This window comes from Notamacropus eugenii, chromosome 4 (genome assembly GCF_028372415.1).
Source record: "Notamacropus eugenii isolate mMacEug1 chromosome 4, mMacEug1.pri_v2, whole genome shotgun sequence".
Lineage (NCBI taxonomy): Eukaryota > Metazoa > Chordata > Mammalia > Diprotodontia > Macropodidae > Notamacropus > Notamacropus eugenii.
This window is the reverse complement of record NC_092875.1, coordinates 263,796,889-263,819,298: the sequence shown is the minus strand read 5'-3', so window position 1 is coordinate 263,819,298 and position 22,410 is coordinate 263,796,889. Positions and strand designations below refer to the sequence as shown.

The 22,410-nt window shown below is 35.4% G+C and overlaps 1 protein-coding gene across 4 annotated transcripts in view; it reads left to right on the top strand.

The window, feature by feature from the left end:
• PRKDC (protein kinase, DNA-activated, catalytic subunit) overlaps positions 1 to 22,410 on the top strand; it is a 170,266-nt gene that overhangs the window by 45,240 nt on the left and 102,616 nt on the right. For all 4 annotated transcript variants that reach the window (XR_011966088.1, XR_011966089.1, XM_072604546.1 and 1 more), the window contains exons 29-35: positions 1,903 to 2,002; positions 2,886 to 3,019; positions 10,047 to 10,301; positions 13,011 to 13,234; positions 14,146 to 14,354; positions 19,295 to 19,427; positions 21,092 to 21,250. Coding sequence is in view for 2 of the 4 variants with exons in the window: in XM_072604546.1 (XP_072460647.1) it covers positions 1,903 to 2,002; positions 2,886 to 3,019; positions 10,047 to 10,301; positions 13,011 to 13,234; positions 14,146 to 14,354; positions 19,295 to 19,427; positions 21,092 to 21,250 (1,214 nt within the window). In the remaining 2 variants the exon portion in view is untranslated. The remainder of the gene's footprint in view (positions 1 to 1,902; positions 2,003 to 2,885; positions 3,020 to 10,046; positions 10,302 to 13,010; positions 13,235 to 14,145; positions 14,355 to 19,294; positions 19,428 to 21,091; positions 21,251 to 22,410) is intronic.

Below are 22,410 nucleotides of genomic sequence, written 5' to 3'. Positions count from 1 at the left end.
CTTTGTCATTTCTTAAATGTTATGGTTCTTTTCTAAGTTGCATGTAAAGTTTTTTTTCTATTGCCTTTATCTTCTGTTATACCTGGATTGCTCTACATTGCTCTGCATTCATCTACCTACATACTTAAGTCCATCTCCGGTGTGTTATTTTTATGCTTTTCTTTCTGAGCTTTAACAGTTTCATCAGTATCCTATGATGAGTTTCATCAGTATCCTGAGCATTTTTAATCATTAATTACCTCAATGGCCTTTTATACATTTATTTCTTTTTGCTGCAATCAGTATTTAAATCTAATTTAAAATAATATTATCTGTACCGTACTGTAATTTTAAGTCTTGAAGAATAGGAAAGACAAGAATAAAAATAAAATAAATCTGCATATTTTATATCCACATTTTATATAATCATAATCCTTAGTGGGCTTCAATGCCAGAAGCCTAATGTAGTGCTAATAACTAGCTAGCATATTTGCTATGGAAGAATGTCAAGTAAAGGCTTTTTAATTAGGGCCAAAATGCAGTAGAATCCTTTGTTAGCTTAATGAAAATCCCCATGTGGTCATAATGATTGTCATGTTGAGTGAACACAACAAAATTTTAAGTAAATCTATTGACTAAAAAGAATTGTGAATTAAATGTTTGTATAAATGCCTGCTGTTAAATGGTCATATTGAGGAAATGATTTTGAATTCTATAACTTTTATTAAATTTCTCAATCTTTTTTAGTACGTTAAAAAAATTAACACTTAATAAAAGTGAATCTGTTAATTCCTATTTAGAGTTTGGGTGATAAGTGATTTATTTTCATAGATAAGGCAGTTTGTGAATATCAAGGAGTTACAGTGGACTGCAGCTCAGTAGAAGTCAGCAGTTTGACAAAGCAGCCAAAAGAGCTAAACAGATCTTAGGCCTGGGTGGTGATAATCTTACTGTATTCTGCTCTGGGCAGGCCACTGAAAGACTCATTTTTAGAAGTACATTGACAAATTGAATAGCATCCAGAGAAAGACAACCAGGGTTGTGAAGGGCTTCTTCTACTAAATCTGATTTTCTCTCCATTTTCCTCCATCCTTGCTTATCTGCTGTAGTTTAATTTGGGACAAATCAATGAGAAAAACAGCTCAATTTGTTAATAATGATCTTATTATTTAAAATGTATATGTAATTTTAAGTTAGTAGAGTTTGACCTAAGGTTGTTAAAAGACATTGCGCAGGTTTTGTGATTGCTAAGAAGCCTGTGTCTCCCCTCATCTCACATCCCAAGTTAGAATTGGACTTCAGACAGTTGCTAACTCTAGCCACTTTAACTCTGTCTGCCTCAATTTCCTGATCTATAAAATGGGGATAATACAAGCACCAAAGAATTGTTGAGTCAGATGATCTAAATTCTGTAAAGTGCCTTGCAAACCTTAAAGAGTGGTTTAAATGCCAACTGCTATGATTGTTATTGTTTTTATATCTTAGCTCTGCATGGTTGATATTACCAATATTCCACTTGATAGATAAGTGGAGTGTTGCTTTAATTATCACCAACAGAATATATGCTCATTTCTGAGTTTTTTGATTGAAGGAAGGACTATAATTTATTATAGTCTATATCTATGAGAAGTAGATACCTTTTTCCTTGAATAATGTCACATGGGATAATTAACAGGGAGGCAGTGGTGTGGCAGAAAAAGTTGGATTTGTCATCGGAAGACTTAGTTCCTATCCTGACTGGCCTCTATAACCTCTGTGACTTGGGGCTAATTCAGTGAACTTATCTCTAACTGACTTTCTTCATTTGTAAAATGTAAGATGAATTTTGAGGTTCCTTCAAGACTAGAATTTCAGTTCCTGTAATAAAATTCCTATTGAAATTGTTTTTGTGAATACAGTCCAATTTTTTTTTTTTGAGAACAGGTACAATTCAGCAGTGTTGTGATGCTATTGACCACCTGACGCGCATAATTGAAAAGAAGCACATTAGCCTAAATAAACCCAAAAAGCGGCGTTTACCACGGTTGGTACTATTCCACTTTTCTGCTATATTTTTTTTCTTAACATAAAATGGTCCTTTTTCAGCTGATAAGTACTAGAAAGGATTTGTGATGTGAAATACTTGGTTTCAAGTTTATTTGGCCTTTTTTGAGAGTACAGTCTTTCTCTTTGCCTGTTCCCATCCCCTCATTGTACAGTACTAACAAGTATAGAATTTGACAATGAAAGAAGTAGCTTAATTCAACTTACATTTAAGTACTTACAGGATGCTTATGTACTGATGATAGACAAAAAATATCAAGGCCTGCCTTTTAGGGGAGCTTACAAGGTTACAACTTGTACTTAAATAAATAAAAAACAGATTGAATAAAACACCTGCCACTGGAAGGAGTCAGGAAAGACTGTATCAGAGGTAGATTTTAAGTGCTAGCAGTGAGGATGGGGCACCAGCTGCATACAGATGTGGAGAAAGAAATAGAATGAAGCCAAGTTTGAGGAAAAGCTCAGTGGCTACTTTGGCTAGAACTCGAAAGAGAGTCAGAAGAGGCCAGGTGCTTCCTTAGATAAGAGCACTGGCCTGGAGTCAGGAAGATCTGCGTTCATGCTCAGCCCAGACACTTACTTGTTTTGTGCTCTTAAACCAAGGCCCTTTGCTTGTTTGCCTCAGTTTTCTCATCTGCAAAATACGGCTGATAATAGTAGTGCCTACCATGCAAGGCTGTTGTGACAATCCAATGAGACAGTAATTTTAAACTTCTTAGCACAATGCCTGGCATGTAGTAAGCACTATGATGGTGGTGGTGGTGTGCTTTTTGGGTTTTGGAACATGTTAGTGTGGGTCTTCTGTTAAGATTAGGGGGGTCAGTAATGTCCACTAATTTATAATTGTTGTCTTATTATTTTAGCGGATTTCCACCTCTTCAAACACTGTGTTTATTGGATCTTGTCAAGTGGCTTTTGGCACAGTGTGGACGCCCCCAAACAGAATGCAGACACAAATCCATAGAACTTTTTTATAAATTTGTTCCTTTGCTACCAGGTACGATGACCAATGTTTTGTTAAAACATGCTAATTTATACAGAGGTTGAAGTTTATTTAAGAAAAACTTTGCTTTTATATCACTTGAGTGGTATGTAGCATATTAATATTTAGTGTGTTTTTTTAAGTAAATCTATTGACTAAAAAGAATTGTGAATTAAATGTTTGTATAAATGCCTGCTGTTAAATGGTCATATTGAGGAAATGATTTTGAATTCTATAACTTTTATTAAATTTCTCAATTATTTAATTCAAAAAGTTTTCACTTTTTGTAGTCCATTTGCAAGATTACTCTAATCATACAGTACTCAACATTATATTCAGTTAATATCACTATTTTCAGTGGATAATTAGTGAAATAAATGTGACTGTACTCTGCTCTTTCAAAATGTCTGGACATTTACCACTGAAGAGTCTTAGACTCTAAATAAAAGTATTCGAATCTGATCCTAATGAAAGCAATGAATTTATTCTTTGCTTACTGTTAACATTGGGTACTGTATATGTTACAGGTAAGCTACAACTCCAGAACCAAATCAGTCCTCCCATTTCATCTGAGATAAAGAACAAACACCAACAGTTAATTTCATTTATATCTGCAGTTTTTAGACAATAGATTTAGTGCCAGCAGGGACTTTAGGGGCCCTCTCAGGTCCGATTCATTACTTTTATAGATGACAGGAAATTTGTATCCCAGGGAGTAACGTTGACCTTCCAGGGTGATAGAATATAAGTTACAGAGAAGTCATTACAAACCCAGATCCTTAGACTCCAAATCCAGGAACTTCCCCACTATACCACACTGTTCTCATTGTGGAAGTCTTTATAAATCTTTATCAAAGGGCATCATAAAGAGGTTACAAAGTAGTTAGCTGTTTCTGCATAAAGATAGATGACCGTTTTTTTCTCTAAAAATGTAAAATGGTGAGAGTTTCCACTTGTTATAGCAGGAGATTAACAAGATATTTCTTTTTTGAACTTTATGGGAAAAATTAGTATTTTAATAATGATAATGTCTTTAAATCTTGCTGTTGTTTATCCTTTATTTTCAAAGAGCACCCCATGACATCACAATATTGGGATAAAGTAGCGGATGGTGGGTGATGTCTTGACTTGCACGTGAATTGGATTTAAGTGAATCAGTTGAAACAAAACAATCTTTTGGTCAGATTGTTTCTTAAAAAATAAATTTTGCCTCACAGAGGAAATAAATCTCAAAGTTGCTTTTTAACCTGTGTGAGTTGTTCTGCACTGAGTTGTACTCAACATCAGGCACGTCACAAATTTGCATCTAGCTAATAAGATTTCTTCTCATCTGCCCATCCTCATCTTTTCTCTGTATTTATTCTTGAAGGTGTTTCTCCATTTGTGTGTCTAAATTTTCTTCTGGAGATCTTGCCATTCTTTTCTGTATGTGTTTCTCCCTTTCTGCCATTCTTCTTCTCTTTCCTTTCCCCAGAATATTTTCATTTTAAAATTGTGAACTTCAGCAACAAAGAGGAGTATTGGCACATGTGAAACAGAACCTTGAAAGTTGATTCTATATAAAAATGTGAATTTTGAGTTCATTCTGCTTGCTTTTCTTAAAAACAGTATTTAATAGATTGTACACTTAGCTTCCGAAGCTGTATTGCTTATCTATACCTCTTTCTGAGCTTTCTTCTGTTTTCTTTTGTCTATTTAAAAAATGTTACTGTGTTTCCCCCCTTTTGTTGCATCACTGTGGCTAACTTTTCCCTTCCCTATTCCCCTCACCCCCAATTGAAAAACAAGAGAAAAAAGAACAAATAAGCGTAGCCAAGAAAAATAAATTTACACTCAGAGGTCACGCGTCTGCATGTTATATTTGCTAGCTCTCTCTCACGAGGTAGGTACATTCTTTATCATAAGTCTTCCTGAAACATGGTTGATCATTGCTGTAGGCAGTCAGGTGGTGAGGTAGATGGAGGGCTGGACCTGGAGTCTGGTAAATCTGAGTTCAAATCCTACCACGGACGTTTACTAGCTGTGTGACCCTAGGCAAGTCACTGTCTGTCTCAGTGTCCTCCACTCTAAAATGCAGATAATAGCAGCATCTCCTTTGCAGGGCTGCTGTGAGGATCCAATGAGGTAATGTTGGTAAAGCACTCGGTACACTGCCTGGCACAGAGTGGGTGTCCCATAAACGTGTACTGCTCTTTTCCTCCTTCCTTTTATCAGTGTTCTGCAAACTCTCCTAGTTGTTTTCCATTACATTGTTGCTGTAATTCTGCTCACTTCACTCTGCATTGCTTTGTACTACCCAGGATTCTCAGAATTGTCTCTTGCATAGTTCCTTATGGTACAGTAATTTTCTATGATATTCATAGAACACAACTTACTCTGCTGTTCCCCAGTTGTCTAAGAGGCCATGTAAGGCATCTCTGTTAAAGACTAATCTGTTTCTTTTTTCCTCCCTTTTAGTCCAGCTTTTAGCATGAGGAAGTTTATTTTGCTTGTAACTGTTTTCTCCCACATATTGTCTTCCTTCTTAATTCCCCCTTTCTCCTTCCTTTCAATCCCTGCTTGTTTTCCTGTTAAGTTTGATATTTCTCTCATTCAAACTGTATGTGTATGTATTCATGTTCAACCTTCCTTCATAACACTTTCAGAAAACGGTTCATCTGATGCCAACCCCTCCCATAACTTCCTTTTTTGTGTATTCTTTTTACATACTCCAGTTATGATAAACAGCAAATTCCATCCCTATTTTCCTCCTTTCTAAACTCATCTGTTCCTTTTTCTTTTATCCCCCCTTTTTCCCTCCCTTAAAATTCTTGTACCAGTCCATTCTCAGATCCTTTATTTTTCTTATTGAACTCTCAGTACCCTTTGAGAATGTTAAAATTTTGAAGGAACATTTATTTCTTCTCCCCCATTAGCTCTCTGTAATCATGTGGCATCTTCCAGCTATTCAGGTAACCACCTTTTAGGTTTCTCTGGGATTTTGTGATTGTACTCTAGGTCCCCTCAGCTCTGCTCTTTTCATTAGACATCCTTGAAAGTCCCTTCCATGAGAGGCCTTTTTTTGTTTCCTGTAGTGTTATACTCGGGTTTGCAAGGTAAGTTATTCTTGATAATAGTAATCCTTCATTTTTTGCTTCTTCAATATTGAATTCAAGATCTCTTTTGTTTTATAATAGAAGATGAAAGATCTTGTATCATCCTAAACATAGTTCTTTCATACTCAAACTGCTTCTTTTTGGGTTTTTGCTGTCTTTTTTCTTTGAGGTTGAAGCTCTAGATTTTGACTCAAACTTTCCTAGGATTTTTTTTTTTTTTGGTGGGAGGGTTTCTTTAAGGAGATAAGTGGTAGACATTTGGGAACTTTGGGATATTTTTGCCTACTGATTCTAATAGGTCTATAATGTTTTCATTTATGAACTCTAGAAATATAGTACTCAGATTTTTTTTTAATTAGATCTTTCAGGAATTGTAATGATTCTTAAATTTTTCTTTCCTTGACTAGTTTACAGGTCAGTTGTTTCTGATATTAGCTACAGTTTAAATTTTCTTCCATTTTTTACCCAGTCTTTTTGTTCTCATAATTTTTGCTTTCTCAATGAATGATTGATTTCTTTTTTGTCTCTTTGAGTTTTGAGAAAGTCTTTTGTTTAGGTAAGATTTGCCACTTTCTTTTCTGAGCTTATGATTCTTCTAATTCTTCCCTTTGTCACTTGTCTCTCTTAATTTTTTCTTTAAAAATGCTTTTATTCCTTTTATTCATGTAGTCTTTGTAAAAAATTCGCTTTTTTCTCTTGAGTCTCTCCTTGTAGTGGTTATGGAGTTTGAGTTGCAATACTTTTTTTATACTGGTGGGTGTTTTTGTTTGCTTGTTTTTTATTTTTAGTTTACTTATCTCTCCAACTTTATTCCCTGATTTGGAGCTTTGTACTAGAGCCAGGCTATACTATCTACTTTGCTTTTCTGTGAGGTGGTCTTGTCCTGGGTCCCTTAGATTTTTACATGGACCTCCACTTCCTTAGGTTGACCTGCTTAGATCTTCAGGGCCCTCCCAGGTATCTCAAGACAGTGTCAGGGACCTTAAACCTGTCCTGGTGTGAGCACTATGTCATTGGGCTGTTTGTCGCTTTTATGGTCACTGATCTCTACCTCTGCAGGATCTTCCATGGGTCCCCCACACCATGGTTTTCTCAGTGAAGCTGTTTCTCATGTGGTTTCCAAACATAGGACTTTGCAGGCTGTTTGTGTCCTCGGTGGGCTTTGGTTGTCTGGGAGGCTAGCCCTGTGCTGGATCCCAGGGGAACTTCATTATTGCCTTTGGGCTTCTGACCTCTTGTGTCATTCTAGGGTGTAGTTGCTTCTTGGATTTCTTGATCATTATTCCATCTGGTGACAAATTCAGTGTTTGGCTGTATCAGGTAGATGGGAGCAGGGCAGACTGCTTCTTTCAGGTAGCCATCTTAGCAGGAAGCTGTGTCCAGATTTTTTCTTCTCCTCCCTTTGACTATGTTGACTAGTTAGAATAGAGAACTGAAATATTTAAGATTTTTTAAATTGCATTTATTGGATGCAATTTTAATTTCTTGTGAAATTTAAAACTTGACTAAATAGGAAATATAAAATTAATTTTAAAAACTCAAAATGCTATACTAACTTGCTCTTTTTTATTTGACTCACTGTTCTTTTATCTCTCATGAGTCAGTGACTCTTCAAATCTCTCTGTTCCAAAGTTGAGAAAAATCATATGTGTATATACATGTATATGTTTGTGTATGTGCAGAAATATATTGTATATTACTCACCAGTATCAGAATGCTTTGATCCTGCCAAATATACGAAGTAGAGGTCACATTAAATTTTTTTGTTCGGTTTCTATTTGAGGGGTACCAGAAATTAGAACATCTTTAAAAATACAGTTTACTAAAAAGTAAAACTTTTTGAGTTAGGATATGTTATATCTCTGACAATTGTTACAAAATGGCAGTCTTTTTTTAGAAGGCCTTAAGTGCTTGAAAATAATGACTTTTGGTAAAGTATCTTCCTAACTTTGTTGTAACTGTTATAATCTATATTTTGTTTTGGTGTATTCCTGTGATTTTATCTATATGGAGAACTGGTGTGGAAATTTGCTTCATTACAGTGTGTTGCTCAGGATCATTTGGATACTAATACATCGTTTGCATCAGAGGCAGGATAGGAACCCAGCTCATACATACTAATAAATAACCACAGAATATTTATTAAGCACCTTCTGTATGCCAAACACTGAGGACAGAAAGACAGAAATGAAATAGCCCCTGCACCTGTGGAACTTATTCTATTGAGGGAGATTATGCGTTTGTGGGGGAGAGGGCAGGCACCAGGAAAAGCCTCATGTAGGAGATGACATTTGAGCTCAGTTTTGAAGGAAATTGTTGATTTCTAGAGGTGGAGGTGAGGAGAGAGTATTTTCCAGACAAACCTTGCAAAAGCACAGAGATGGTATATGACTCTTCTGTGTTAGTGAGAGAGACCAGTGTGACAGGACCACAGAGTCTGTGAGTGGAAGTAGCTTTTAATAAGATTGTAAAGACAAGCTTATAAAGGGCTTTAAATGCCAAATAGAAGAGTTCATATATGATCTGAGAGGCAATAGGAATTGATTGAGTAAGGGAATGATGTGGTCCAACCTATGTTGTAGGAGTATAATTTTGATATCCATGTGGAGGATGGATTACAGAGGTGAAAGAACAATTAGGAGGCTATTACAATAGTCAAGGCCATGTGACTGGACAGAAAGGATTGGAATGTGAGGCATAGAAATAGAAAAACAAGACCAGGCAATTGAATGGATATGTGGTGTGAGGGAGAGTGAGCAGCCACCAGGGATAATTCTGAAGTTGTGCAGCTGGGAGCTTTGAAGGAAAGCTCTTTCAGTAGAAAGCAGAAAATTCAGAAAGGGGGAGAGGTGAGAATCAGATGATGAGTTATGTTCTGAACATTTTGATTTTAAGGTACCTAAAGACTGCCATATGGAAATACCTAATAGGCAGTTGGTGATGTTAGGCTAGACCTCAGAGATGAGTGTGTGTGTGTGTGTGTGTGTGTACACGCACATACATACATATATACATATACATATATATGTGTGTGTATATATGTATATATATATATATATATATATATATATATATATATATATATATATACACAACATACACACACATACAGAAAAGGAGAATGAGTGAGTGAGTTCTGGGAGTTATATGCATACAGATGTTAGTTGAACTCATTGTAACTGCTGAGGTTATCTATACAGAGAAGAGAAGACCCGGGAGAGGTCTGTGGGGTTTACCTACTTTTAAGGTCTGGTATATAGAAGATAGAACAAGGAGTTGGAGGAGTGGTCAGAAGGGTAGAAGGAGAACCAAGAAAGAAGAGTATTATAAAGAGCCAGAGAGGAAAGAGGGTAGTTATCAGTACCAAATTCTACAGCCAGAGTTTGCCTTCATTCTTCTCTGCCATGCTCTCATTGTTAATATTGTGTAGAGTAACGTTTTAATTGTATGGGTATAGATGTATAGCCCTTGGAGCTAGGAAGACCTTTGGTTGAAATCCTATTTCTGCTATTTCTGGTTGTGTGATCCTGGCCAGATTTTAACCTTTTAATGCCCTATGCAACATTTTAAGTATAGAACAGGTGTCCATTTGAATTGGTAGAAGGACTTTACTTTCCTTGAGTTGCTTGCACTGTGTGAAGTAACAAGTCTGGAACAACATCAGAAATGAAAAATATATTTATATATAAAGAGAAGTATATATAGAAAGTTATCATGATAACAAAATATATATGACCTTAGATGTGAAAATTTATCTGAAATATTCTAAAACCCAAAATAAAGTATGTTCTTCTTAGTTTTATATTCCAAGTACATTTAAGTTTTTATTCCTGCTCTCTTGCTGCTTTTCATTAGTCATAATGATTTGATTACAAAAACAAAAATTTGGTTCCATGTAAAATGTTCTGATTTTGATAACATTAAACCTTGTTTGTTTTTTTTTTAAGGCAACAGATCTCCATCTTGTTGGTTGACTGACATTCTCAAAAAAGAAGACATTTCTTTCCTCATAAATAGATTTGAAGGAGCAGGCAATGTTAGTGATCATTTGTCAGGAATCTTGGCTCAACCTACCCTCTTTGATTTGCAAGGACCCTTTACTTTAAGAGCTGTAGTGCAGTGGATGGATATGCTTTTAGCAGCTTTGGAGTGTTACAATACATTTATTGAAGAGAGAGCTGTCAAAGCACAAGAGATATTAGGTACGTAAAATTTGTGCTGTAATATTTGGTCTTTACTCTGGGAAATTTTTTATTCCATTTTAGTCCTATTGCAGAGGCTTAGAAAACATGGAATAAGTGTGACTCTGGGCTCCAGAATATTGTAGCAGAGTAGTACCTCTGATTGGTGCTGCTAACTTGGAAGCTTCAGGTAAAAGCTTGTCAGTGACCTGGACACCTGTCTCAGTTTGGGGAAGCTCCTTGTGAAAGGGTTGGACACCTGATGGTTAATTTTTTGGCCATATTAATTCATAAAAAACTGATTTTCTAAGGCAAAACAGTTTTGGATCCAAATTAATGGAGGGAGTGCAATAGCAGTGAAATCACAAGTCCTTTAAATCTTTTAAATCCTTTAAAGGATTGAATTACTAGATTACTAAGAATTAGAGGTATTAATGAGTAGTGTGCTGGTTTAACTTCTTGATATTAGGTTTCTAAAGTTTTAATTCATATAACATTAAAATATGTATCAGAGCCCTTTGATTTTTCTCCTATTTTCTATAGTCTTGTGTTTTAATTTGCTTGCATCTTCAAATGTTTTATGCCTTTTTAAAATGATAGGATTAGTTTTGGTAGAACTGTGATCTCTGTGTGTGGCCACTGTTCATTCATGGTCCATGGTCTAAAAATATGTACGAAGTGTGAAATATCTTGGTATCAAGGTGAATCAAGGAATTTGACATATTGATGTCTAGGTGAATCACTCAAACAGTATTGGAAGAAAGGGGAAAAGAGGCAGGTTGTGTATTTTGAATAATCTTATTTATTTTTGGAATGAAATGGGCTTTCTGTAGGAATGGGAATGTAGAAGGCAGTAAAGTGGAATTGAATGGGATTATATCCCAAAGGTCTTTTGTTTTCTCTCCTGTTTCCTCCTATACAATCTATTTTGACCCCTTTTCCTGGTCTTCTTTTTCTTTACATATAACAGGGGATATGTGACTGAGTGAGAAGTAGATTAAAGGGTACTTTTTTTTTTTTTTAAAGTCTGGCTTGTGAGAACTGATAGGGTAAATAGTCTTCAGGGTCTTTTATTTGCAATGAGCCAGAGATCAAAATGTTGAAGAATCATGGTTGTCTCAGAAAGGTTAAAAGGGTACCCTATTTGAAAAATAGTAATTTCGTTTAGCCAGAGGACTTTCATGATTATAGAATTAAGAATCATTAGGCTCTCTGAACACTGGCCATTTAAAATTCTTCAGTGACTTCTTACTATACCTTTTTTGCTCCTAATAGTATGTTATGTTATCACTGAACTGACAGGAGGTATTTGCATTTTCGTTTTTAAAAAGAAATTTAATAGTCTGAAGTCCAAAACTAGAAAATTGCTTTGTAAGATTTAATTTTCTTTATGGTATTTTTATTTACATATTTTTAGTTCTTACTATAGAATCAGAAATTGAACTCTGTTTGGAAAATAAGTGAAAACTTTATGTTTCTAGCTTTTATTGGCCCATAACAGAAGCACAGAATTTTAGAACTGAACGGAATCCCAACAGCCATCTGCTTTCTACCTGTGCCTCCTAAAAAAATCTTCACTACAGCATGCATGAATGATTACCCATCTTCTGCTTGAAGGCTCACCAGTGAAGGGAAATCTGAGGCAGCCCCTTCTACTGATGGATAGCTGTCCTTATTAGGAAGTTTTTTTTGACATCTGGCCTAAATTGTTCTATTTGAAACTTCTGCACCTGGCTTCTGGCAATTCTCTCCGAAGCCAAGTAGAACATATATAATCATATTTTCACATGACAACCTTTTATGTAATTGAAGAATTCTGACATGTCCTTGTAAAAGCAAGGATCCCAACTTACATAGGAGGGTCTGCTACCACAGGTTCTTTGATCTGCTTTTTTTCAAAAGAAAGCAACTTTTGGAGGGGTCAACAATCACTTTGATCAAGCACATATATCATTCACTTGGTTCAGGGGAAAAGTCAGCACCCTGAACTTCAGAGAAAATGCAAGGAAGTCAAAATCGACAGACAGTGCTTCCAGCTACCTGACATAAGCAATACACACATCACAAATCAACAGACCGTCTGACCATGCATACATAGTTACCAGAGAGAGAAGCACCAACATCTGGGTTTTCAAAGCCAGGGGGAAGGAAGAGGGGAGAGGGGTGCTTAGCAGCTTCCCACAGTCTTGTCTGGCCAAACAAACATTTCTAATCAGTAAGCACCCCCCCTCCAAGTAAAACCTCACCTCAGAGTCTTTATATACTTTTTAGAGCCAGAGGGGATCACAGCATTTGAGAACCAGTTCCTCATTAACAAAAGGTGTGGGCCTTCCTACAAATCTTCCCAGGCCCTAGTGGGTGAGGAAGATCTTCTTTAATCACATTATTCAATCAGAGGCACTTGATCATACTAAAACAAAAAATGCGTTATCAATACAGTCCTCTTCCCTTTCATCCCACTGTATTTAGCTTCATCAAACTAAACATCCCTAATTCCTTCAGCTGACCTCTTGTGTGCATGAATTGAAAACCCTTTCGTTTCGTTATCCTGGTTATCCTCAGGTGCTCACCAACTTATCAGTGTCTTAAATTGTGACAACTCTTCTAATGAAGTACTTGTTTTATTGTACCTTTCTATGAAGACTCTTTTGGGTTTAGAATAAAATACTTGGACATGTTTTGAATTAGAGAATGGTATAATAATTGTCTTTCTTACACTGACATTTCTAGGTACAAAAGCAAAGTCTTCATTTCTGAAAGCTGTGGGATTTTTCTTAGAAAATATTGCTCTTCATGATATTAGGGCTGCAGAAAAATGCTTTGGCACTGGAGTGAAAGGGAATGTGTTCAGCCCCCAAGAAAGGGAAGAATATAATTACAGCAAGTGTACAATTGTGGTCAGAATTATGGAATTTTCCTCAATGCTTCTAAATACTTGTCCGGATGTCTGGAAGGTAGGATTGCCAAAAAGCAATCTTTTTAATTGATAACCCTTGTAATAGTCATTTTATTTATCATACTTACTGTATAAGCATATTCCAAGTTTAGAATTCTTTAAACATAATTGGTTTTTTAAAAAAGCTTAAGTTATTAACCAAACAATAAAGGAAATTGTAGGATATGATAGGAGGCTAGGCAATATCAAGCTGTGAGGAATTGGTCAAAAGTAATACTGCAGTAATACTGTGCTTTTGATCATAGCTAGTTTAGTGAAAACCAGAAACACATAAATTAAAAAGCAGTGAGATGTTTAAAAGACAAATCATGGAATTTGTACATTCAAAGATTATCATTCAGAGTAGGCAGCTTGGGAGGCCATGCATTTATTCCAATAATGCTGCCATTGCCCAGACTGTTTTTGGAACTCATCTTTTGGAGTTGCCTTCAGGGCTGTCAGAAAAAAAGCAGTGCTGAAAGGGGGCTTAGCTGTTGTAACAGATCCAACTCAGTTGGATCACCTCATGATTAAGGTGAATGTCGTTGGTGAGCACAATTGGATCAGTTTTAATAGCACTTCGGATTTTTTTCTTTTGTAGTCACTAATCAGGCTTAAAGTGATATTTACAAATTGCTCAGGTTTTTATTTAGTATTTCTTTGGTTTTTTTTAGCAACTAATCACTCTTGAAAGGAAAAATAAAATGAAAATTGCATGTTATATACATTTCCTAGAGTAAGAAGAAACCTAGTATCTCTGAATACTTAGTTTTCTTTTGTTATTCTGTCCTTTGTTATATTTTATGATCCAGTGATCTTAGACCCTTAGCTCAATTTTGCAGATAAGAAATTAATGAGATTGTGGTATTATAGAAGGATATTAATAGCTGTTAACTAAAATAACTTATTTGATTTGAATTATTTTTACAGCTTCTTGAGAAGGATTTACTTAACACTTACTTTATGGAACTCTTAGTCAAAACATTGTGTGATCCATCAAGTATTGGTTTTAACATAGCTGATGTACAAGTGATGAATAATCTTCCCAGTGTCTGTGTGAACCTTATGAAAGCCTTAAAAAAGTCTCCATATAAGGAATCTTTAGAAATCAACATAAAGAAAAAAATAACACCGCAAAGGTATGCATTTAAATTGAAAACCATAACTTAGTATAGCTTTGCAGTAAAAATTACTTATTTAATGATTCTGACCAGAGATGAGTGGTATTTTCAATGTTTCTCATGTCTCAAATGAATTATTTGAATACTAGGATATATTATTTCCTACTTTTTACTGAATATCTTCAGCCTGGATGTTTTACCAGTACATTCAACTAAAAAGGTCAAAACTAAATTCACTATCCTCCTAAAACCTGCTGTTCTTTCTGGGTTAGCTATTTCTGTTCAAGGTACAGTTCATGGTGCAGTTTGGCTTAAAACTTCTGTTATCATCTTAGTTTATTCTATCTCCCTTTTCTCCCGTAGCTATTGGAAAAGGTAAATCCTGTCAGTTCTACCTCTGCTTAAAATATTTTTATATTGACCTCATTCTTTCCATTTATTTCCCTGCTGATTTAGTCATTTATTACCTTTCTCTTATGTTAGTATTCTCTAAATATTTTTTGACCATCAGTAAAAACAAATTTGAGAACACATGTCCAATGTGTGTTTATTTATTTATTTGTAAATTACATACGTGTGCAAGTGTGGTTATAATTTATTTATAGATATATTATGAAGCTTACACAGAAAAATAGGAGTTTGAAAAAGGATAGGGTAAAAACGAGATTATATTAAATCCTTAGAGTCAAGAGGGATTTATTGAATAGAGGAGAGATATGATTAGGCTTCCATTTTAGGAAAATCGTATTGGTGGTTGTGTAGAGAGGAGTAAGACTTTGAGGCAAGGGTACAAATTAGTAGGCTGTTGGAATTACAGTCAAGAGGATGATGGGGGCCTTATGTAGGGTCATGGTTGTAGAATGAGATATTGAAGATGTCACTGCAATTATGAATTTGGCTTACTGGAAAGAGATTGGTGCCCTCTACAATGATATAGAAGTCTGAAAAAGAAGTGGGTGAAGATAATATGACTTCTGTGATGTGGATTATACCTTATCTTTTTTAACTTATTCTGTCCCTTAAAGGACAAAGACAGGCAGCAGGACTATTACCCACCAGTGCTGTCCTCTGAAGGAAACCTGCAACAACCAGAAGTTTATGGGAAGAAAGGGGGATGAATAGGGTGTAGAGATAGTAGAGTTTTCTCAATGATACCTTTGCTGTTGGTGCTATAGACACTGAAGAGTGGTTGGATTATAAATATCTTTAGAGAATTTTGCCTGGCTCAGTAAGATAAAGGTTTGAAGATTTCACAGTAGAGGAATGGGATAGAGTTGAGAGAACCTGTGGGGATAAGGATAGGTTTTGATTGTGTTTGGGACAAGCCTTGCAATTAACTATTGTGGAGAAGCTGGGTTGCACCTCAACTGCGTAACCTCCAGTTGACTGGTCACGTATCCCTTGAGCTTAAGCCTCTTGCCCCTCTTTGGAGAACACTGGTTTAAACTGTGACAATTTAGAGTCTCCTCCCTCCCCCCAGTTGCTCCTTATATCTAGTTGAGCATATGTGCCACTGCCATGTTATTTTTCCTAAAAAATGTATCTTTTATCACATAAACTCTGCTCACTCAAAATGGCTTCCCTGTGAAATAAAAAATTACAGTATTTTGCTTAGCATTCAGGACCTTCCATGATTTGCTACTATCGTCCAGTCAGTTCTGTTGTAACTGACTTATGTGTTCCTCAAAAAAGTACCAGTGAAGTTGAGAAATAAAAATAACCGGTTTATGGGGGAAAATGGGACATAGAGCTCAATAGCTCCATCAATGATACTTGAAAAAAAAAAGATAGGACCTTGATAAAAATGGTAGCCCAGTTTTATACATGTTAAATGGTGAAGAAATAAATACACCAGTAAAACAGTGGCAGTCCAATGTCTCTAGCTGCTACTCTAAGTCCAATTTCCCATGGGCCTAGACTCATAAGATATTGGAGAGGGGGAAAGAATGACATAATAGACTAGCTTCCTCCACCTACAGCACCTATTTCATCAGAAGATATATAAATATGGCAGGTGATGTTGACAAAGATCTGAAATTTTCTTGTAGAAGTTGGCAGAATAATGGCAGCTTTTGAATTATTATGAAGTGTAATATATGCATAATCAGTCATATGTAAACCAGCTCAAAATTTATGTTAACAGTAGAAATCTTCCCTAATATCAGTTGAGTTGGAACAAATTCATGTTTTCAAAACAAGTTCATAGCACAACTGATACTACTTCTACCTTTTCATTTACCACTACTTCCTTTCATGCAGCCTACCTTGCAGTGAAACTGAACCACTTATCTTTTCGTATCTTCAGCTCCAAGTTCTAGTTCCTAGCCAGCCTTCAAAGGCCCAGTGCTTTTCAGAAGCCTTTCCTGATTTCTACCTCCTATTTCCCCAACTTACAGTAATCTTTCTCTTCTATAAACTTCCAAGCCTCTTTGTATCTTTTTTCCCCAAAATTGTTTCTTTTTCTCCCTCCCCACTTCCTTCTCGTTCCTCTTTATGACGGCAGCTTTATTCCCCCAACTGTCTTTTCTTCGCCCTCAAACCTCCACTCTTTGCTTCCTTTTTGTTACTTTTTTGTTAGAGTTTTGCTTAACTTCTTCTTCCTTCCTTTCATGTGGTTAATTCTTTTTTTCTCTCAGTTACTCCTTCCTTTTCTCCGCCTCAGTTTATTTTGTTCATCACTTTTTTAAAAATCTCATTTTTTACTTTTTCTAAAAAGAGGTTTCTTCCCCTTATTCTTTTCATTATTTATGTTCTCCATCTATCTATTCTAGAGTTTCATTCTCTGATTTACAGTCTTTAATTACTTTTTAGTTTCTCTATTCCTTATAAAATTAAACTTCAAAGATACTTATTTTGGGTCTCAGCAGTTCTTGTGTCATTCTCATCCTCAACCCCCTCTTAAAAATATGTATTCCTATAGGATATAGAGAGGATTTTGCCCACTGGTAGGAATTTTCCTATGTCCCTGATTGTGTAGTTCATTATTAACCTTTGGCCTTCACTGTAGTCATTCAGTAGTAACTCTGTTGTATTTTTTTGCTGTCCTTGATTATTGTATTTGTTTACTTTTCTTGTATGTTGTTTGGGCTTGTTTGCAAAACACATAATTTATTGAAGTCTGGTTTTCTTTCTAGGAATGCTTCAAATCTTTTTTTATTGAATGTCTATCTTTTTCATTAATGGTTAGGCTTAGGTTTACAGGGTATGTCACCTTGGGTTGCATCTTGAACACATTGTTACTTGCTCTTCAGAACACAGTATTCCATCCCTTCTTGCAGTTTCTGGTAAATGTAGAATAGTTTTGTGTTACTGACTTCTTCATATTTGATGGTGTTTTTCCTGGTTGCTTGGAGAATTTATTGCCATTATTGGAATTATAAAATTGAAAGACTGTGTATCTTGGAATTTGCAACACAACATTTTTTTCCTAGAGACTTTTGGGGTCTTTTGATGGATATTTGTTTTCTGTTGCAGATGTTCCTGGGCAGTTTTCTTGTATTATTTCTTGCACTTTAGCATTTGAGTTTTCTGACTTGTCATGTTCTTCTGCAAGACCTATAATTCTTAGGTTGTCTCTCTGTGTTTTGTCTTTGGGATTAGCATATTTTTGTATGGTGATCGTTTTTCTTTTTAACATTTGTGCTTTTTACTCTTCCTCTTCACGATTGTCCTTCCCTTATATATATTTGCATTTGCCATCAGTTATTCCCTTTTATTTTTTTTAGTGAGACCACTGTAGATTCAAGATATTCTATTCTGACAATATTTCTGTTGTGTAGGCCATAAATACCAATTTTACAATTCTTACTTCTAAGCCATTCAGGAACATTCTGCTATGGTTCCATGCGCTCTTGGGATTCCCCAGGTGTTGATTCATTTTCCTTTTTCTTGCAACATTCACTCACAGATATCTGTACTGAGCTCATCTTGAGATCATATATTCCCTTCTGTTATTAATATCTTCTCTGTTGGTTTATCTGCTTTTGCTCAAGGCCTTTGCTGAGTTTTTTTTTCTTTAATAATTTCAGTCTTTTCCCTATATGGTACCCTATTGCTCACTTTAAAACTCCTTCCTTTTTTAATCGTGATTTCCCAGAGGGTTGAACCTCAAAGTCCTGTCAGCCACCTCTCATGCTGGGTGATTTCACACTTGTCCAGCCTCAGTCTCTGTCCCAAATGATTTCTGTAAGGATAGTATTAGCCCTAGCAGGATCCTGCATTCTTTTCTTTAGATGTAATGGAGCTTTACATAGCCCTACACAGGTGTCCTGCCTCAAGGCTCCCGTTTCCTTAGTTTTTTGACTGAGTTCTTGTATAGTAGAGCTTCGCTGCTTTCCCAGCCTAGCAAGCATCTGGCTTTTGGTTTTTCAAGGATCATGATGGGTAGCGTGGGAAGGGGTGCTGAATTAGGTTTAGGAAATTCACCTTCTCTGCTGTTAGCTCATCAGGGCTTTTGGTATTCTAGGCTGTATAATTCCTTTTTTGGAGAGGTCATGTGGATCAGAGAAAATGTCTAGTCTTCCACCTAAGCCATGCGTATTTTTTACTTTATTTTTTGTATGTGTCTTGTGACCGTTATTAGATTATATAATTATTGAAGATAAGTCTGAAGACTTATATGTAGTAGATATTCAATCTGTTGAATTAATGAAGGTTTTCTAATAAAATTTGCTAATGAATTCAGACTCTAGATTGAAAGCTTAGAAGTAATCACAGATAATAAGATGCAAGTCAAAACTTTAGCTATACCTAATCTGCCACATGCCTGGAAATAGCTGAGCTATCCCAGATGCTATCCAACCCACAGATCTGATTCCAGGAATGGTAGAAAGGTACCAGATAACTAATAGTTACATTTGTAAATGATTCTATGTAGCAGTTTTCTATATTGTAGTGATGTAATTTATTGAGATCAAAAACTAATTTTCTTTTGTTTTCCTTTTGTCTTACCTGGCCAGCATTGAAGTCATTTGTGCTGTTGATTTATACAATCCAGATGCTCGTTTTGATAGAGCTAATATGGCTTCTATCCTGTCAGCATGTAAACAGCTCCATAAAGCAGGTCTTTTGCATTCTACAGTAGAGTCTCAGGTAAACATTTTCATGGAAAAGAAATTATTTACATGTCTTTTGCCTTGATTGTTTTGAATTTTCCATTCATTTTTACCATTCATCGAGAACCTTTAATATACAGAGAATTCTGTTTACTTTGAGTTCCAAAAATACTTATTGTCATTGTACCTTGTTGGCGATACAGGTACACACTCCCAAACAGGTACCTTGAACTTATTTTAAAATGAAAGTAAAGTTAAAAAACTTGAAGTTCTGCTAATAGTTTTCTCTGAAGTTGTGTCAAATCACCTGTTGGACTTTTATAGATTCTCTATACAATATTCTGTATTCACCTATACAATTAGGAAGTTAGTAATAAATGATTTTTTTTAAAAAGACCCATAATAGTGTGTGTAGAATTAGTCAATGTGGGGGAAATTGACCCTAGAAAATATAATTGAGTTTACATTACCAAATTAAACACACCTTGCAAGATAAAGAAACTCATTTGCTCATAAAGAACAAGATATATATATATATATATATATCCTTTAAAATTTAGTATTAGACTATTTTCAACAAATAGCATTTCCATATATAAGGAAGATCATAAAGGGAGGACTGTATGCCAAACTATGAATATTCTCAAATAAATATAGATATTAAGTTTAATGTGATTAACCATTAAATATCTTGCTTACCTGTGCCTCCTGAACTTAATGTTGCTCTCATTTATATTTTTTAAATGTTTCATTGACATTCTTTTCATTTTGCTAACTCTCACTATCTACCCCTTGTGCCCTCCCTGGTAATGTATAGTCATCTAAAAAATGTTATATTGATTGTATCTGAAAAGGTATGCTCATTCTATACCTACAGTTCACATCTCTACTTAATAATGTCATGCTTGTTTAGTTATCAGCCTTCTGGAGTCATGGTTAGTTACTCTATTGGAGTTGTTAAGTCTCTTAAGTGTTTTCCTTTACAGTGCTATCATCATTGTATAAATATGGCTCTTGATTCTACTCCTTTCGCTCTGGATCAATTCATACAAGTTCTCCCAGGGTTCTTATCACCTGTCTTTTTCATAATTTCTTTTAGCACAATAATCCATTACATTTCCTGTACCATAAGAATGACATAACCATTACACTTATATCGTATTTGGTTCAACCTTTCCCTACTTGATGGAAAACTCACTTGATTTACAATGTTTTTGCTAAAATATAAAGTATTACTGTTTTTTTGTACATATGAGACCTTTCTCAGTTTCTTGGATCTCCTCGAAGTACACTCTTCTAGTGGTATCTCTGGGTCAAAGGATACATGCAGTCATATTGACTTGTTGGGTGTAGTTTCAGATTGCTTTCCAACAGTTGAACTAATTCACAGCTGCACCACCCGTTAGTGTGCTTGTCCTCCCATAGCTTTCCTAACAATTATCAATTTCCTTTTCTGTCATCTTTGCTGGTCTGATGGATGTAAGGTGTGTTTAATTTGCCTTTCTCTTGTTAGTGATTTGGGGTATTTTTTCATAGATTTGTTGAGAGCTTAGGTTTTTTTCTGCTTGAGAACTGTTTATTATCTCATGAGAATTTACATATTGCCGCGTTTAAAACAAAATACTTTTATAGACTTTATTTAGGAAAAGTTTTATAGCTGTAATGTTTAATATTACATTATTGAATACTTCTTTATTTTAGGCTACAGATCTACCGCATCCAATTGGAGCTAAGCTCCTGTCTGTTGTTTATAAAGGCATTGCACCTGGAGATGAGAGGACTGCCCTTCCCTCATTAGAAATCAGTAGTAAACGACTGGCAAGTGGACTTCTGGAGTTGGCCTTTGCTTTTGGAGGACTGGTAGGAGGAAAAAAAATAGTTTTGTGAAGCAGTGTATCAATTATAGAAAGAGGTAGCCCTTCATTTTTCTTTTGTTTCTAGAAATAGAATTTAGCACTTCATTAATTGGGACATTGTGGTAAATGTCTTCTGTAGGAATGAACATCCCTAATCCTTCGGAAAATGTTTGTCTTTGACATGAGGCTGGAACTTAAATCTTATTCTGGTTTATTTCAGAAGATCTGAAAACACCAGAGAGACACTATATTTGTTGTGAGCTCCATGACTACTTCTTACAAAGATAGTCTTAAATTATTTAATTTCGGTCAAGTGTTTGCTTTCCTAATCCTTTGTGATCTGTGTTCTGTTCTTGATGCTCTTGTCTCCTTGCCAAAACCTGTGCTATCCAAGTAATCAAATAATGTTTAGGGTTGCCAGATTTTCATGAAAAATTTGAAAACATGGAAGGAGAAGTAAGCATTTTGCCATTTTTGTTTTCTGTTAATAAAATGGGAAATTTTTTGGTAAAGAAAAATATCTCAAGTAGTTTTTTTCCTGTCAGGTCTAAAATGTCTTTGCAGGAGTGTAAAGTTTCATTATTCATAACTTTCTTTGCTCCAAAATTTATAATACTTGGAATATTAAATTTAAATTTTATTATTAAGATAACAAATCCAAATTTACCTTTAAACATTCTTATTTTTTTAAACTTTTTAACTTTTGATTAATTTTACTATTAGGATAGTAACTCCAAATTTACCTTTAAATATTTTTGATACAAATGAGTCTAGCAGTTTGTGAGCAGATTAAAAACTAAAAGGAAAGAAAAAGCTGTATAATAAACAGCGATTTCTTTTCTTACTTTATACTATCTCATCAGCTCACATGGGTTCAGCGAGTGTGCCTGTGCAGGTGATTACCAGATCTGTATATCTAGTCCTAATTTCTCTTCTAAGTTCCAGTCTCATATCACCGACTTCTTCAGATGTCTTGAACAGAATGTCCTGTGGACATCTCAGACCCAGCACATCCACAACAGAACTCATTACCTTCGCTCCCATCCCCTGCCCTCTGCACCACCATGTTACGGTCACTTGGGCTCACAACCTTGTGCCATCCTTACTTTCTCATTCAAATCCACGTCCACTGAGTGTCCGAGTTTTGTTATTTTCACCTTCACC